General features: G+C 35.1%; 1 protein-coding gene across 11 annotated transcripts in view; it reads left to right on the top strand.

The window, feature by feature from the left end:
• TTC3 (tetratricopeptide repeat domain 3) overlaps window positions 1-17606 on the top strand; it is a 189011-nt gene that overhangs the window by 23278 nt on the left and 148127 nt on the right. For all 11 annotated transcript variants that reach the window (XM_069075029.1, XM_069075031.1, XM_069075032.1 and 8 more), the window contains one exon: window positions 4290-4375. In XM_069075029.1, coding sequence (XP_068931130.1) covers window positions 4290-4375 — 86 coding nt within the window. The remainder of the gene's footprint in view (window positions 1-4289; window positions 4376-17606) is intronic.

Genomic DNA, 17606 nt, shown 5'->3' with positions numbered 1-17606 from the left:
CAAGATCTCAATCTATTCAATTCTCATAACATTCTACTTTAGCTACACACAGATAAGCATAAGTTTGACTTTGCCATCACCCACAAGTATTACACTTCCTTGTTAATGAACTCTGAAATTCCTTTATCTCATCGTAATCTTTTATTATCCCATCTTTCCCTATCTTTTACAATCCCTAACCCTGTTTTTTATCCTTACCATATAACCCCTCCTCTCCTCTATTTTTTCCTAGGGGTGATGATTCCTGTACTGGTTATATACTTTATTCCCTTCCCTATCTTGATCCCTTAGTGAATCAGTTCAACTTTACACTCAAATTCTTTATACCCTTGTATTTCACCATGCCCAACCCCAACCTAACTGATCTCTTTGCCACAAGTCTTTTCTCATTTTAATCCATTTCCTACACAGCTCTCATAGGGATTATCCTAAAATTTAGGTCCGATCATGTTGCCTCCCCCAGTCAATAAAGGTCCTCATAATTCTAGTATTAAATATAAAAACATGTTTGGCATTTAAAGCCTTCACATCTGGCCCCTTCTTAACTTTCTTACTTCTTTGAGAAAACTTTATTCAGTTATGGAAATTGAGAGAAAACCTTATTGTTTGAACCTAACCCTGTCTACACACGTTAATTGCTTCCACATACTCTGTGATCTCGCTCTGCTGGCCTGCTTACTGTTCCTCATACATTTTCTTTTTAAAATTTTTTCTATTTTGTTACATTTTGAGCTCCAACCTGCCTCCTTTCCTCCCTTCCAACTCTGCACTAGAGAAGGCCAACATTTGACAAAGTTATGTGAAATCATATAATACATCCATGTATCAGTTCTTTCTCTGGTTGTGAATAGTATCTTCCTTCATAAGCCCTTTGTAGTTGATTTGAATATTCATTTATAGCTTAGTCATTCAGTTATTCTTTGAACATTATTGCTGTTACCGCATACAATGTTCTCTTGGTTCTGCTTGTTTCACTCCTCATTATTTCATGCAAATCTTTCCATGTTTTTCTAAAATCAACCTGCTTGTCATTTCTTACAGAATAATAGTATTCTATTATGATAATATACCACAACTTGTTCAGCTATTCCCCATTTTGTAGGCATCCCCTCTTTTTCCAGTTCTTTGCCATCACAAAGAGAGCTGCTATAAATATTTTAGAACATATAATTCTTAACTAGCGTGACCTTGGGCAAGTCACTTAACCCCAATTGCCCTACCTTCCCCCCTCCAAAAAAGCAAAAACAAAAAAAGCACATATATTTCTTTTCCTTTTTCCTGATCATTGTAGAAAACAGATCTAATGGTGGATTGCCAGGTCAAAGGATATACATGCTCCATGTCTTTCCAATAGATGTCCCCCATACCTCAAATGGTGTTCCTTTCACCTCCCCTTCCCTGCCACTGCTAGTGTCTTCCCTTTGAGATTCCCTCTGGGATAGATTAGTTAGGTGGCTAGTGGATAAGAGTATGGGAACTGAAGTCAGGAAGACTTGAGTTTACATCCAACCTCAGACACTTACTAGCTGTACGACCCTAGGCAAGTCATTTAACCGCTTTCTACTTCTGTTTCCTCAACTGTAAAATGGGGATAATATTAACAATTTCCTCACAGGGTTATTGTGAGGGTCAATTGCAATAATATTTGTAAAGTGCTTGTGGAGATGCCTGGCACATAGCACTTTATAGATGCCAGCTATTATTATTACCTTACATTTACTCTCCCTCTCTCCTATCTGTCTATTGATATTTTATTTACATAGTTATTTGTGTGTCATCTCTCATATTAGAATGTGAGTTATTGAGGGCAGGGACCAAATGTTTTCTTCTTTACTCTCACATAGTGTTTAGCACTTAATAAATTCTTGTTCACTGATTGACTATTCTACTTTCCATGGAAACTCTTGTGACCTGATGGACTTGTTGGGTGCCTTCCTCTGTGGTAGCAACATGGTCACTTCTGTCTAACATATATGTAAATGGGGCCTTTGGAGAGTAATTTAGGCCTGGATGTTGTTGGAAGTCCCTTAGTGTCCTAGGAACAGATGTCACAGTATGATATTACAAGCACTGTCATAGTTTGGTCATTGATGTTTCAGATGCCACAGCCAAAGTTGCTCATAATTAAAGGTGTCGTTAAGCTCTTCCCTCTGAGCCAGGTAGCAGAATCCATTTCCAGAATCTATTTGCATGGATCGATGTTTGGTGTTAGGATGTCAGGAGCCCAAGTTGGATGGGTAGAGCCACTGTCAAACCCATCTCTTCAGGAATCTTACCCCTTCCATTGCTCACCTCTTCCAGGAAACTGACTATGGTGGAAATAGAACCTATTGTGCTTTGTTGTACCATATGAGGAAATTGAGGGGATTAGGAACACATGGTTAATTGTGGGAATTGAGTGAATGACACTGACTCTATCATTGTCTTCTCAATTCTAGAGTTAATGTAATTCATTTTCCATTCAATTATGGGTCTAGTTAAATTTCTGTCTTGTGAGAAAACTTTATTCAGTTATGGAAATTGAGAGAAAACCTTATTGTGTTGTTTGAAACTATTCCTGTGTGTCTGGGAAGCTGGTTCACCTCTCCCTGCTGCTCAGAAATTCTTAACCAAGGACCTCCTAGGTTATGCCTACCAGAAACCCAGTCAGATCCAAAGATTGATGCAAGGAATTTTCTTACAATCATACATCTTTTTTTATTTTTTGCTTTTTGGAGGGCAGTTGGGGTTAAGTGACTTGCCCAAAGTCACATGGCTAGTAAGTGAGTCAAGTGTCTGAGGTCAGATTTGAAGTCAGGTCCTCCTGAATCCAGGGCCAGTGCTCTATTCACTGTACCACCTAGCCACCCCTACAATCGTACATCTTAAGTAACATATGTCATATCTGAAAAATGATCCCATACTAATTAATTAGTTATTGTCTGCATGTTCCTTTGATTATTTACAGATACTTGGGGGAGGGAGAAATGGAATACCTCTCTTTCTGAATTCAGGAAATTGCACCTGTTCACTCTTCCCCTCCCAACTTGGAAAGTCCCTAGGCTTTCCTCCAATTAGAAGTCAGATTACCAGATGTTGTGTTGTTTCCTTCCAATTGATTGGCAGATAAAAAAATTGACTGACAGATAAACATCTGTCTCCCTCCTGTATTTGGGATCCAGCCTAAGATGAGGAAGGGGTCCCAAATATTCATCAGCTGGATTTTTATGCTCTACATGACTGTGAAGCTATGTAATTGGTTTGAGCGTTAGTTACTTGGACCAGTTAAGTCTTAAGAAGGACTTCATTGCCTTTTTTTTTTTTTTTTTTTTTAGCAATTTGAGTTAAGTAACTTGCTCAAGGTTACATGGCCAGTTATTTCTGGGTGTGGTGCTAAGTATCTGAGCCCAGATTTGATCCCCAGGTCATCCCGACACTGGAACCGATGCTCTTACTCGCTGAGCCACCTGGCCGCCCCTACTTCATTGCCTTCTAAAGGAAAAAAACTAGCTTGTGTGACAAGGATTTACCAGTTTTCTTAGGCCAGGCATTTGAATTTATAGCTGTGAAATGGGACCCACTGTCATGGGTCCAAACCAGATTAGTATTAGTAGGTTGCTCTATGCATAGTTGTGGATAACTTTATGTTTTTATGGAACATATTAATATTAGGTGAAATTATGTCTGTATCATAAAGTACTTTCCACTGTATGTAGAATTCTTCCAAATGTTGGCTTAGATTTTGTTGTATGTTCAGCCTGTGGAACCATGGGTAAGGACATGTTTTTAGTTTTTAGAATAAAACAGTGACCAGTGATTTTCTGTCTTCACTGGGGACAAAGAAAAGTAAATGTACTTTTGATGGTGTTAGCTGGATGAAGAAAACAGACTGAAGACTTGGAGCTTTTAGTTGGGGTGTTAACTAGCCATTTTAGCGACCTGATATTTCTATGTTATTAAATTTTGATCAAGAATTGTTATATATATCTGCTTTTAATGTTTCATCTCATAGGAGAAATATGACAATAAAAACTTTTTTCAATTAATCATGATATTGTTATTTTATGCTTTGAAGAGTAATTTCATACTGTTTAACTTACCATGTGAATTCAAACTGAAAGTAAGAATGTTTGGTTATTACTAAGATACAGACTCGTTTTTTTCCCATTTTGATTTAGGTATAATTAGGTTTCTTTATTAAACAGAAAGCAATACACTGTTTTACTAACAATGAAAGGAATTTTGTTGTATCTTTACAGTCCTTTCCATTTGATTTTTTACAAAGTTTTTTTTTTTTAATCTCTAAATAGACAAATACCATATAACCAAAGTTGTACTGGAAGACTGCAATTTAGTTGAAGAATTTGAATATCAGAACTGTGCTGCTTGTATAAAGGTAGGTATAATATTTACTTCTTGGTGTATTTTAAAATTTTCTTAGTAGAATGTATGACACCCAAATGGACTTACCAGTCAAGCAGTAAGTACTTATAAGGTACTGTGCTAGGGGATACAAAGACAAACAATATTTACCCTTGAGGAGCTTATAGTCTAATGATGAGAAAAACATACTTATATGGAAGTCTATACAAAATAAATTAATATAAACTCGGAGTTTGGGGTAAGATGCCATCACTTCTGGGGTCATGGTAAGCCTTCATGTAGATGCTGGATTGATCTGAATCTTGAAGGAAACCAGGATTCCAAGAATCAGAGTTGAGGTGCATTCCTGGCATGGAGGCACAGCCTCTACAGAGGCATGGAGATGGGACTGATTATTGTATTTGAAAAACAGTTTGAGGAAGTCCAGTTTTCCTGGACTACTGTATTTTTGGAGGAGAGTAATGTTAGAAAATTACTAAAAAAAATACTAGAAAATTAAATTTGGACTAGGTTGTAAAAAGCCTTAAAGACCGAAGAAGTTTATATTTTATTCTCAAGATAATAGAAAACCATTGGAGTTTATTGAATAAGTTGATGTTGTAATTTAGACTTATATTTTAAGAAAATCCCTTTGGGGGCTCTGTGGAGGATGGATTAGAATTAAGAGAAACTTAAGGCAGGGTGGCCATTTAAGAGACTATTGCAAAAATCCAGACCAGAGGTGATAGGAACCTTAATTTAGGCTGGTGAGTGTGAGGGGAAAGAAGATGACATATGTAAGAGATGCTGGGAGAGGTAGAAACAAGACTTGGCAACTAATTAGGTATATGGAATTTGTGAGAGTGAGAATTCAAAGGTAACACTGAAGTTGATCCTAGAACAGTCTAACTCACATACAAACTGGGCCTCATATTGACTTGGAAAACCACAAATTAATATCATCTATGTTATGTTGTATTTTTATTTATTTTATTAATAAACATTTACCAATTACATTGTAATCTGCTTGGGCCACAGGCCCTGGATTCAATGTCTCTGCCCTAGACAGATGTAGGGAAAGTTAGAATGGGGTAGATCTGAAGGAAAAGATAATGAGTTATATTTTGGATATGTTGGTTTTGAGATGCCTGTGGAAAAGTTCCAGTACTTTTATCTATCTATTTGTCTATCTGTCTATTGAGACTGGATCTTCTTGTCTCATCAGACTGTAAGTGCAGTAGCCACTCATGGTCTAATTCTATTGATAGATTTTTCTGACCTTGAAGGGTACTCATTAGGCATCCTGGCAATGGTCCATCTATGATTGGGGTACAGAATTAATCAGGTGATTGCTGACAATAAGTTCAAAACAGTTTAGCCCTGTTGTAACTCAGAACTCACAAGTTCAAGCAATTTACCAGCCTGACTCTGAATAGGAATTACAGGTGTGTATGACCTTACCCATCTTAACATCCCAGATGTATATATTCATGAGGTGATTGATTATCAGGGAATGAAATTCAGGAGAGAGACTAGGACTGGATATATATTGTCTGCACTGAGATGATAATTGAATCCATGAGAGCTAATGAGGTCATCATATGAAATAGTATAGAGGAAGATCAGAGTCCTGAACAGAGCCTTGGGGTATGTGCATAGTCAGGGGATCCAGTATGGAAGATGATCCAGCAAAGGAGACAGAGAAGAAATTGTCAAGTAGCAGGAGATTCAAGAAGAAAAATATCTTGAAAACTCAGAGAGGAGAAGGTTTAGAAGACAGGGTGATTGACACTGTCAGATGCTACAGTGGAGTTAAGGAAAATAAATATTGAGAATTGACCATTAGATTTTGTAATTAAAACCATCATTGGTAACTTTTGAGAGAGAAGTTTAAGTTGAGTGATAATATTAGAAATCAGATTTCTGAGGTTTTAGAAAAGAGTAAGAAGTGGATAAGGGTATAGGTAGCTTTTTCTTTCTTTTTATTCTGAATTTGACAAATTTTCTCCCCATTCCCAGCCACCAAAAAGAAATGGCCAAATGGAACAGAAAAAGAGGATTGATTATATTAAACTGAGTTTCTTATGTATAGCTTTTCTTAGTGTTGTGAATAGTGCATATATGTAATAAAATCAACATGTTGCTCCTAAAATTGTCTCATTTCTTTTTTCTTTCTGAATTTCCTTGTAAATTTTGACATGTGTCAGTGACTCTTCTTTTTTTTGAGGGATAAGTACTGTTGCTAGCTCCTCTCTCCCCTTTGCCCCCATGAAAAAAATGAACTTAATCCTTGTACAAATAAGCATAGTTAAGCTAAACATAGCCCTATATTTGCCATATCCAGAAACATATGTCTTATTCGGTTCTTTGAATCTTTCACATCTCTGTGAGGAGGCGAGTAAACTACTTCATCATGGTTCTTATGGGGTAGTGGTTAGTTGATTTACTGTAATCAGTAAGCATTTATTAAGTGCTTACTATATACCAGAACTTAACCAAACCCTGAAGATACAAAGAAAAGTAAAAGATGGTTCCTGCTTTCAAGGAGCTCACAGTTTAATGGGGAAAGTCAACATGCAAACAACTATGTATAAATAATCTGTATTCAGAATAAATTCAAAATAATCAGCAGAAGGAAGGCACTAAAATTAAGGGAGATATGTAAAGGATTTTTATAGAAGATGATTTTTCAGTTGGCACTTAAGGAAACCATGATGGTGAGGTGAGGAGGAAGAGTGTTCCATACCGGGCAAGGGCCAGAGAAAATGCTTGGAGTTGGGAGGTGGAGTATCTTGTTAAGGAACAGCAAGGAAGCCAGTGTCGCTGTCTGCCTTATGGGTATAAGGTGTAAGAAAACTGAATGCCAGAGGATTTTATATATGATTCTGGAGGTGATAGGGAGCCACTGTAGTTTATTGAGTAGGAGGGTGATATGGTCAGACATACATTTTTGATGATCTCTTTGATAGACAGGTGGAGGATGTACTCCAGTGGGGAGAGACTTTTGCAAGGGAGACCAATTAACAGACTATTGCAGTAGTCTAGGCATACGATGATGAAGGATACTAAGGTAGTGGTAGTATTGGAAGAAAGAAGGGGATTTATTCCAGAGATGTTACAAAGGTTAAATGAATAAGCTTGATAACAGATTAATATTGGGGAGGAGGAGTGAAAGAGAGTGAGGAATCAGGGATGACATCTAACATGGATGACTAGATGAAAAATTGATACTCTTAATTATGGAAAGTTGCGAAGAGTGAAGGGTTTGGAGGGAAAGATAATGAGTTCAATTTTGGACATGCTTAGTTTAAGTTTGAAATGTCTGACAGGCAGATAAAGATGTGAGACTGAAGGTCAGCAGAGAGATTAAGACTAAAATAAGTAGATTTGAAAATCATCAGCATAGAAATTAGAATTTAATCCGTGGGAGTTGATGAGATCACTAAGTGACATAGTATATTTCTTTTCTTTCTTTTTTTTTTTAAATTAAGCAATTGGGGTTAAGTAACTTGCTCAAGGTTACACAGCCAGTTATTTCTAGGTGTGATGCTAAGTATCAGAGCCCGGATTCAATCCCAGGTCATCCCAACTCTTGGGCCGGTGCTCATACTCACTGCACCACCTGGCCGCCCCTATACTATATTTCTTTAACAAGGTGATAGGTGGATTCTTTTAATTTCCACTTTAACCTCTGGTTTGAAGATACTTGGGCAGCTTTTTGTAATGATTGCATGAAATTTGTTATCTAACCTTCTTTTGTTCATGTTATCAGGTAGTCCAGATTCCTGAATTATTCCTTCTTGATCTGTTTTCTAGGTCAATTGTTTACATTTTCATCTTTTTTTTTAATCTTTTGACTTTATTTCATCATTTTTTGAAGTCTCATGTAATCATTAGCTTCTATTTTGTCAATGATTTTCAAGTTAAATTTTGATGAGGTTTTGTACCTCTTGTTACAAGCTGTTAATTATCTTTTCATATCTTTATTCCCCAGCTCTAATTTTTCCCCCATTTTTCCTCTACTATTCTTGTTTTTTTTTTTTAGAAATTTATTTAAGCAATGCTTTCGTTTCTTTTAAATTCCAGATTCTCTCCCATTCCCACCCCATCAAGAAGGAAAACAATATATCTATTATATGTGAAATCATGTAAAACATATTTCCATATTAGCTGTGTTACAAAAAAGCAAACAAAAAAAGAAAGCAAGGAAATTTACTTCATTTTGCATTCAGAGTTCATCAGTTCTTTTTCTGGAAGTTGATCACATATTTTCATGATGAATCCTTTGGAATTATCTTGGATAATTATATTTCTGAGAATAGTCAAGTCATTCACAGTTGATCATGGTTATAATATTGCTGTTACTCTGTACAGTGTTTTCCTGGTTCTGTTCAATTCAGTGTACATCAGTTCATGTAAGTTTTTTTTTTTAAAAAAAACATCCCAGTTTTTTTTTAAACCATCCTACTTGTCATTTCTTATAGTACAATAGTATCAATTACATTCATATACCACAACTTTTTCAGTTATTCCCCAGTTGATGGGCATCCTCTCAATTTCCATTTCTTTGCCACTACAAAAAGAGCTGCTATAGATGTTTTTGTACAAATAGATTCTTTTCTTTGATCTCTTTGGGATACAGACCTAGTAATGGTGTTGCAGAATCAACGGGCAGTAACAGTTTTATAGCCCTTTTGGCATAGTTCCAAATTGTTCTCCAGTCTGGCAGGATTAGTTCACAGTTGCACTAACAGGGATTAGTGTACCTATTTTTCCACCTCCCCTTCAGCATTTGTCATTTTGCTTTTCTGTTATCGTACCCAATCTGATAGATGTGAGGTTATTTCCTTCTATATGTTGTGTACCTAAATTGTTCCACCAATTGACCACTCTTTTTTCTTGTCGATTACCAGATTATTTTGATGATTACCACTTTCTAATGTAGTTTGAAGTCTGGTGTCTTCCTTGACTTATTTTTTTCATTGATTCCCTTGATATTCTTGACCTTTTCTTTTTCCAGATGAATTTTATTATTTTTTTTCTAGCCCTATAAAATAATTCTTTGGTAGTTCAGTTTGTATGACACTGAGCTCAGACTACCCATAAACAATTAGTGCTTTTCTAATAATTTAGATCTGTTTTTATTTGTGAGAATATCATTTTGTAATTGTGTCCCTGGGTTTGGCTTGACAAGTTGACTACCAAGTATTTTATATTGTCTATAATTATTTTAAATGGAATTTCTCTCTGTCTCTTCCTTCTAGGTTTTATTGGTAATATATGAAAATGCTGATAACTTTTATGGGTTTAATTGTTTCAGTTTTGTTTTAATTGACTTTCTATGGTTCTCTGAATATACCAATATATCACCTGCAGGGTGATAGTTTTACTTCCTTATTTCCTATGCTTATTTCTTCAGTTTTCATTTCATTTCTTATTGCTGTTACTAGCATTTCTAAAACAATATTGAATAATAATAGTGATAATGGACATCCTTGCTTCACACCTGATCTTATTGGAAAGGCTTCTTTTACTGTGTCCCTATCATAGATTAATGCTTGCTCTTGGTTTTAGATAGTAACTTCTTATCATTAAAAAAAACTCTGCATTTATCCTTATGATTTCTAGTGTTTTTAATAGGATTGGGTGGTATAATTTGTCAAAAGCTTTTCCCACATCTATTGAGATAGTCATATAATTTTTGTTGTTTTTGTTATTGATATGGACAATTGTTGTTATAGTTTTCCTAATATTAAACCAGACCTACAGTCCTGACAAACATCCAGCATGGTCATAGTGTATAACCTTTGTGATATATTGCTATAATTTATTTGCTGGTATTTTATTAAAAAAATTTTTTGCATCAGTGTTCATTAGGAAATTGTTCTATAATTTTCTTTCTTTGTTTTTGCTCTTCTTGGTTTAGGTATCAAAATCATATTTGTGTCATAGATATAATTTGCTAGTGTTGTTGTTGAGTTGTTTCAGTTGCATCTTCCTCTTTGTGAACCCTGAACCCATTTGGATAGTTTACCATTTCATTCTCCAGGTCATTTTTACAGGTGAGGAATCAAGGCACACAAAGTTAAGTGACTTGCCCATAGTCATACAGATGGTTTGGAGCTCATGAAAAGGAGTTTTCCTGATTCTAAGCTCTATCCATTGTGCCACCAAGCTGCAATTTTGTAGTACTCCTTTTTTACTTATTTTTCCAAGCAGTTACATAATTTTGTAATATTTCCTCGAATTTGCTTGTAAATCCATCTGGTTCTGGGTTTTTATCTTAGGGAGTTCATTTATGGGTTGTTCACTTTCTTTAAGGGAGGGTTATTTAAGTATTTTATTTCTCCTGTTAATCTGGGTAATTTATACTTTTAAAAATACATTTAATAATTTCATTTAGATCATTAGTTTTATTGACATACAGTTTGGCAACATAACTTCTAATCATTACTTTAGTTTCATCTTCATTTGTTATCTATTCACCCTTTATGGAAACAAGCAATTTGGTTTTCTCCTTTTTTAAAAAAAAATCAGTTTAGCCAGTAGTTTTATCTAATTTTTTTCCCCATAAAACCAGCTCCTATTTTTATTAGTTGTTGTTTTTTTTTTTAAGCAATTGGGGTTAAGTAACCTGCCCAAGGTTACAATACAGCCAGTTATTTTGTGTGGGTGTTAAGTATCTGAGGCTGGAACCGATCCCGGGTCCTCCCGACTCCGGGGACAGCGCTCTTACTCACTGCGCCACCTAGCTGCCCCATATTAGCTCTTTTTAAAAAAAAAACTTTTAGCTTTATTAATCTCTACTTTAATTTTTCAGGCTTTCTGTTTTGTTAATTGGGGATGTTGAATTTGTTTTTCATTTATTTTTTTTTTAGTTTGTATGCCCAACTTGTTGATAATGCTTTTGCTCTGTTTTATTGTTGAAAGTGTTTAGAGATGTACATTTTTCTTTATGTACAGCTTTATTGCATCCCACAAATTTTGTTATCACATTGTTTTCATCTCTAATCAAATTTTTGACTGTTTCTGTGATTTGTTCCTTGAGTCCACTCATTCCTTATGATTTGATTATTGAGATTCCAGTTAAGTTTTTTTTTTTTTAAAGCAATAGGGGTTAAGTAACTTGCTCAAGGTTACACGGGCAGTTATTTCTGGGTGTGGTGCTGAGTGTCTGAGCCCGGGATTCAATCTCCAGGTCATCCCAACACTGGAGCCGGTGCTCTTACTCGCTGTGCTACCTGGCTGCCCCAGAGAGTAGGGAAACAATTTTTACAGCCAATATCTCTGATAAAGGCCTCATTTCTTTTTTTTTTTTTAAGCAGTCAGGGTTAAGTAACTTGCTCAAGGTTACACAGTAGGTGTTTCTGGTTGGGTAATAAGTGTCTGAGCCCGGATTTGATCCACATGTCATCCCGACACTGGAGCCGGTGCTCTTACTTGCTGAGCCACCTGGCCGCCCCCCAGTTAAGTTTTAATCTGTGCTGCAGAGGCCATTTGTTGATCATAATTTCTATTGCATTATGGTCTGAAAAGGATGCATTTAATCATTCTGCTTTTCTGCATTTATTAGTAAGGTTTTTATGTCTCACTATGTGGTCAGTTTTTTGTGAAGGTGCTGTATACAATTGGGAAGAAAAAGGTCTACTCCTTTCTATTCCTATTCAGTATTCTCAAGAAATGTCATATCTGTTTCTTCTAAAATTCTATCTATCTCCTTAATGTCTTTCTTCATTTTATGGTTAGAGTTATCTAGTTCTAAAAGGGAAAAGTTGAGGTCCCCTGCTGGTATAATTTTACTGTCTTTATTCCTCCTGTAATTCATTTAACTTTTCTTTCAAGAACTTGGATGCTACACTATTTGCTGCAGATATGTTTAGTATTGATATTACTTCATTGTCTATGGTACCTTTTACCAAAAAGGAGTTGCCCTGAATATCTCTTTTAATAAAGTCTACTTTTTGATTTTGCTTTGTCTGAGATCATGATTCCTACCCTTCTTCAGCTGAAGCATAATTGATTCTACTGCAGCCTCTTATTTTAACTTTGTGTGTGTCTTTCTGTCTCACAACATATTGTTGATTCTGTTTTCTAATCCATTCTGTTGTTGGCTTCAGTTTTATGATGAGTTCATCCCATTTACAATCACAGTTATGATTGCTGTGTATTTCCCTCTATTCTGTTCTGTTTATCCTTCTCTTTTTCTACCCTGTCACCTCTTTAAAAATCTGTTTAGCTTTTGATTACTTCTTCCCTTAATTTACCCTCCTGCTTAGCACCACCCACTCTCCTTTCTCCTGTCCCATTTCCCTCCTACATCATTGGGTGAGATGAATTTTTTCTGTGTGTGTGTGTGCATACATACATAAAATTTTTTTCTTCGAATCAGTTGAGATGAAAGTGAGGTTCAGGCATTGCCTGCTCCTTTCCTTCCCCCATCTGAATGGTCTGCGTTATTTTTATGTGAAATAATTTTCTCCATTCTTCATCTCACTTCCCCCGCCCCTTTTCCTGCTTTTCACCCCTTTTTTTTTTTTAAAGGAATCTTTATTACAACATACCTTACCCCTAGGGTTCATCTAGCCTTTGTTTTTTGGGTTTTGTTGCTGTTGTTGTGGAGGGGGAAAGGCAAGGCAATTTGGGGTTAAGTGACTTGCCCAAGGTCACACAGCTATTAAGTGTGTCTGAGGCCGGATTTGAACTGAGGTCCTCCTGACTCCTGGACCAGTGCTCTATTCACTGCACCACTTAGGTGCCCCATTTTATTCTTTTTTGAGATCATCTTATCATAATTACGTTCATACCCATGCCCTCTGTCCACAAAGACTCCTTATTGGCCTAATGATAAAATTCTTGGGAGTTGCATGTATTATCTTCCTATGTAAGAATATAAACATTTTGACATCAAATCTCTTATGATTTTCCTTTCATATTTGCCTTTTTATGCTGTGCAGCTCTGGTCTTTTCATCAAGAATGCTTGAAAGTCCTCTATTTGATCTGATGTCCATTCCCCCCCATAATACAGATTATACTAAATTTGGCTGAGTGAGTTGTTTTATAATAATCTTAGCTCCCTTGCCTTCCAGAATATCATTCCAAACCCCCCGCTCATTTATAGTGATAGCTGCTAAATTTTGTGTGATCCTAACTGTGGCTATGTGTTATTTGAATAGTTTCTTTGTAACCACTTGGTATATTTTAACCTAGGAGCTCTGGAATTTGACAGTAATATTCTTGAGAATTTTCATTTTGACATCTCTTTCAGGTGGTGATCAGTGAAATCTTTCCATTCTTTCTTTGCCTTTTAGTTCTATGATATCTGTGCAGTTTTGTGGCTTTCAGGTGGTCCAGTAATTGTTTAATTATCTCTACTTAATCTGTTTTCCAGGTCTGTTCTTTTTCTGACAAGATATTTTGCATTGTCTTATATTTTTTTATTCTTCTGACTTGTTTCTTGTTTCATAATGTATCATGGAGTCATTAGCTTTCACTTGATCAATTCTAATTCTTTTCTTCTTTTTTTAAAATTTCCTTTCTTTTTTGTTAATTTTTGAACTTTCTCCCTCCCCAACCTTCACTAGAGAAGGCTACCAGTTGACACAGATAGATAGCTAGATATAGATATGTAAAATCATCCAATACATACTCCTATTTATCATTTCTTTTTCTGGAGATAGCACCTTCATTGATAGGTCCTTTGTAGTTCATTTGAATATTTATACTACTCAGAATAGCTAAATTGTTCACAGTTATTCTTCAAACAATAATGCTATTACTGTATACAATGTTCTCTTAGTTTTGCTCATTTCACACTTCATTATTTCATGTAGATCTTTCCATGTTTTTCTAAAATCAACCTGTTCATCATTTCTTACAGCACGATGACATTCTATCATGATCATATACCACAACTTGTTTAGCCATTCCCCAATTGGACAGGCATCCTTACAATTTCCAGTTCTTTGCCACCACAAAAAGAACTTGTATAAATATTTCAGGAATATAGGTTCTTTTCCTTTTTCCTTTATTAATTTGAGAAACAGACCTGTATTGCAATGTCAAAGGGCATACTCAATTTTATAACTGTTTGGGTATAATCTTAGATCAACAGTGTATTAGTATCCCAATTTTTCCATATCACCTGCAACATTTGTGATTTTCCCCTTCCATCCTTTTAGCCAATCTAATCAGTGTGAAATATGTCAGAGTTGTTTAAATTTGAATTTCTCAGTTCAATAATGATTTAGAGCATTTTTTTGTATGACTGTATAAAACTTTGATTTTTTCCTCCAAAAACTTTGTGTATATTTTTTGACCATTAATTCCTGAAGGAATTTCTCATATTCTTACAAATTTGACCAAATTCTCTATATTTGAGATATGAGACCTTTATCTGAGAAATTGTTTGCATTTTACAATGCTATCTCTTAAATATTCATAAATCCTCTATCCATAAGTTTGAAAGGTAATATGTTCCACATTCCAATAATTTATGATATCTCCTTTCATGTCAAGATTACTTACCCATTTTGACCTTATCTTCATATATGGTGTTAAGGTGTTTGGCCTATACCTAGTTTTGGCTAAACTGCTTTCCACTTTTCCTAAAATTTTTTTTAAATTAAATGGTGAATTCTTAAACCAAAAGCTTTAATCTTTTTTTTCTAAATTTATATTTATTTTTAGTTTTCAGTATTCACTTCCATAAGATTTTGAATTCTAAATTTTCTCTGCCTCCCCAAGATGGAGTTCAGTCTAGCTTAAATATTTACATTTGTCAAACACAAGGTTACTATAATCATTTACTGCTCTGTATTGTATGTCTACTCTGTCCCAATGCTCTGCCATTCTATTTCTTAGCCAGTACCTGATAGTTTTGATAATTACTGCCTTAAAATATAGTTTGACATTTGGTACTGCTAAACCTCTTTCCTTTACATTTTTTTCATTAATTCTTTTGCTATTCTTGACCTATTGTTTTTCCAAATGAATTTTTTTCTAGCTCAGCAAAATAAGTTTTTGACAATTTATTTGGGATGGCAATGAATAAGTAGATTAGTTTAGATAGAATTGTCATTTTTATTATATTGGCTCTGCTCACCCATAAGCAGTTAATATTCTTTCTCTGATTATTTAAATCTAACTTTATTTGTAGTGTTTATAATTGTGTTCATTTAGTTCCTGGGTTTGTCTTGGCACAGAATTTTATGCTTTCTCTGGTTATTTTAAATGAGGTGTCTCTTATTATCTCTTGTTTCAGGGTTTTGTTGGTGATATATAGAAATGCTAACAATTCATGTGGGTTTATTTTATATATTGATACTTTACTAAAATAATTAGTTGTTTCAGCTTTTTAGTTGAATTTCTAGAATTTTCCAAATATATCATCATATTGTCTCCAAAAAAAATCTTTTTATTATTTCATTGTCCATTCTATTTTCTTAAATTTCTTTTCTTCTCTTATTGCTATTGCTACCATTTCTAGTACAACACTGAATAATATTGGTGATAATGAGTGTCTTTGTTTCACTCCTAATCTTATTGAGAAGTCTTTTAACTTATCCATTAGAAATGATGCTTGCTGATGGTTTTAGATAGATGCTTCTTATCGTTTTTTTTTTTTGGAGGGGAGAGGACAGGGTAATTGGGGTTAAGTGACTTGCCCAAGGTCACACGGCTAGTAAGCATTAAGGGTCTGAGGCTGGATTTGAACTCAGGTCCCCCTGACTCCAGGGCTAGTGCTCTATTCACTGTGCCACCTAACCGCCCCTGCTTGTTATCATTTTAAGGAAAATTCAATTTATACTTAGATTTTCAAGTGTTTTTATAGGAATGAGTATTGTATTTTGTCAGAAGCTTTTTCTGCAACTATTGATATAATCATGATCTTTGTTACTGACATCAATTATGTTAATAGTTTTCCTTATATCACCCTGCATTCCTGGTATAACTCTCACTTGATCACAATATATAATCTTTTATATTGTTGTAGTCTCTATGTTAGTATTTTATTTAGGATTTATACATCCATATTCATTAGTGAAATTAATCTATAATTTTCATTTTCTGTTTTTGCCCTTCCTGGTTTAGGTATTAGCAACATATTTGTTTTATAAAAGGAGTTTGGTAGAACTCCTTCATTACCTATTACTCCATATAATTTATTTAATATTAAAATTAGTTGATCTACAAATTTTTGGTAGAATTAACTTGTAAATCTCTCTAGTCTTGATGTTTTTTTCCTTAGGACATTTGTTTATTGACTGTTCAATTTCTTTTTTTTTTAAGGATCAAAAATTTTGTAATGATCTTTTTTTCCTCTCTTTTTGTTTTTTTAGTTTACATCACTCATTTCCACAAGATTTTGAGTTACAAATTTTCTCCCCATTTCCCCCCTATATCCACCACCCCAAAAACAGCAATCCCACTGAATATCATCTCCCCCAATCGGTACTTTCTCATATCTGCACACATACCCCCTCCAACTTTCCAGTAGGCCACAGTGGATCTCTATGCCCCAGTGCCTATATATCTTATTTCCCAGTTACATGTAAAATAATAATAATAATAATAATAATAATAATAATAATAATAATATATTTTAAACATTTGATTTTAAAACTTTGAATTCCATGAAATACAAACTAAATAGGGTATCTCATGCTACAGGAGAATAGGGGGGAAGGGGATGAGTGGGGGGGGATGATGGAAGGGAGGGCAGGCTGGAGAAGAGGGAAGTTGGAAGCACCCACGTTTGAAAAGGGACAGCATCAAAGTAGACAATAGAATAAGTGGGAGGTGGGATAAGAGGGAGGGAAATAGTCTTTTACTATCTACTATGGTAATGTTTTGCATAGCTACCTATATACAAGCTATACTGAATTGCTTAACTTCCCAGTAAGGGTGGGTGACAAGGGAGGAAGGGAATGAATCTGGAATTTCAAAATTTTAAAATATATAAATGCAATTATTAATACCATTTTACATGTAATTAGGAAATAAGATATACAGGCATTGGGGCATAGAGATCCACCATGCCCTACTGGAAAAGTCCGAGGGGATGTGGGAGAAGATATGGGAGAGAGCAGATTGGAGGAGGGGAGGGGATATCCTGTGGGACTGCTATTTTGGGTTGGTAGGTAGGGGAAAAACAGGGAGAAAATTTGTAATTCAGAATCTGGCGGAAATGAATGATGTAAATCAGAAGTTAATAAAGCATTTGGGGAAAAAAAAGCACTACAGAATAGAGGAATAAAGACTGACT

Source organism: Petaurus breviceps, unplaced genomic scaffold, assembly GCF_028583685.1.
Source record: "Petaurus breviceps papuanus isolate PSGF00001 unplaced genomic scaffold, PetGlider_PUasm1.0 90897, whole genome shotgun sequence".
In the NCBI taxonomy this organism is placed as follows: domain Eukaryota; kingdom Metazoa; phylum Chordata; class Mammalia; order Diprotodontia; family Petauridae; genus Petaurus; species Petaurus breviceps.
This window is presented reverse-complemented; position numbering and strand designations above follow the sequence as displayed.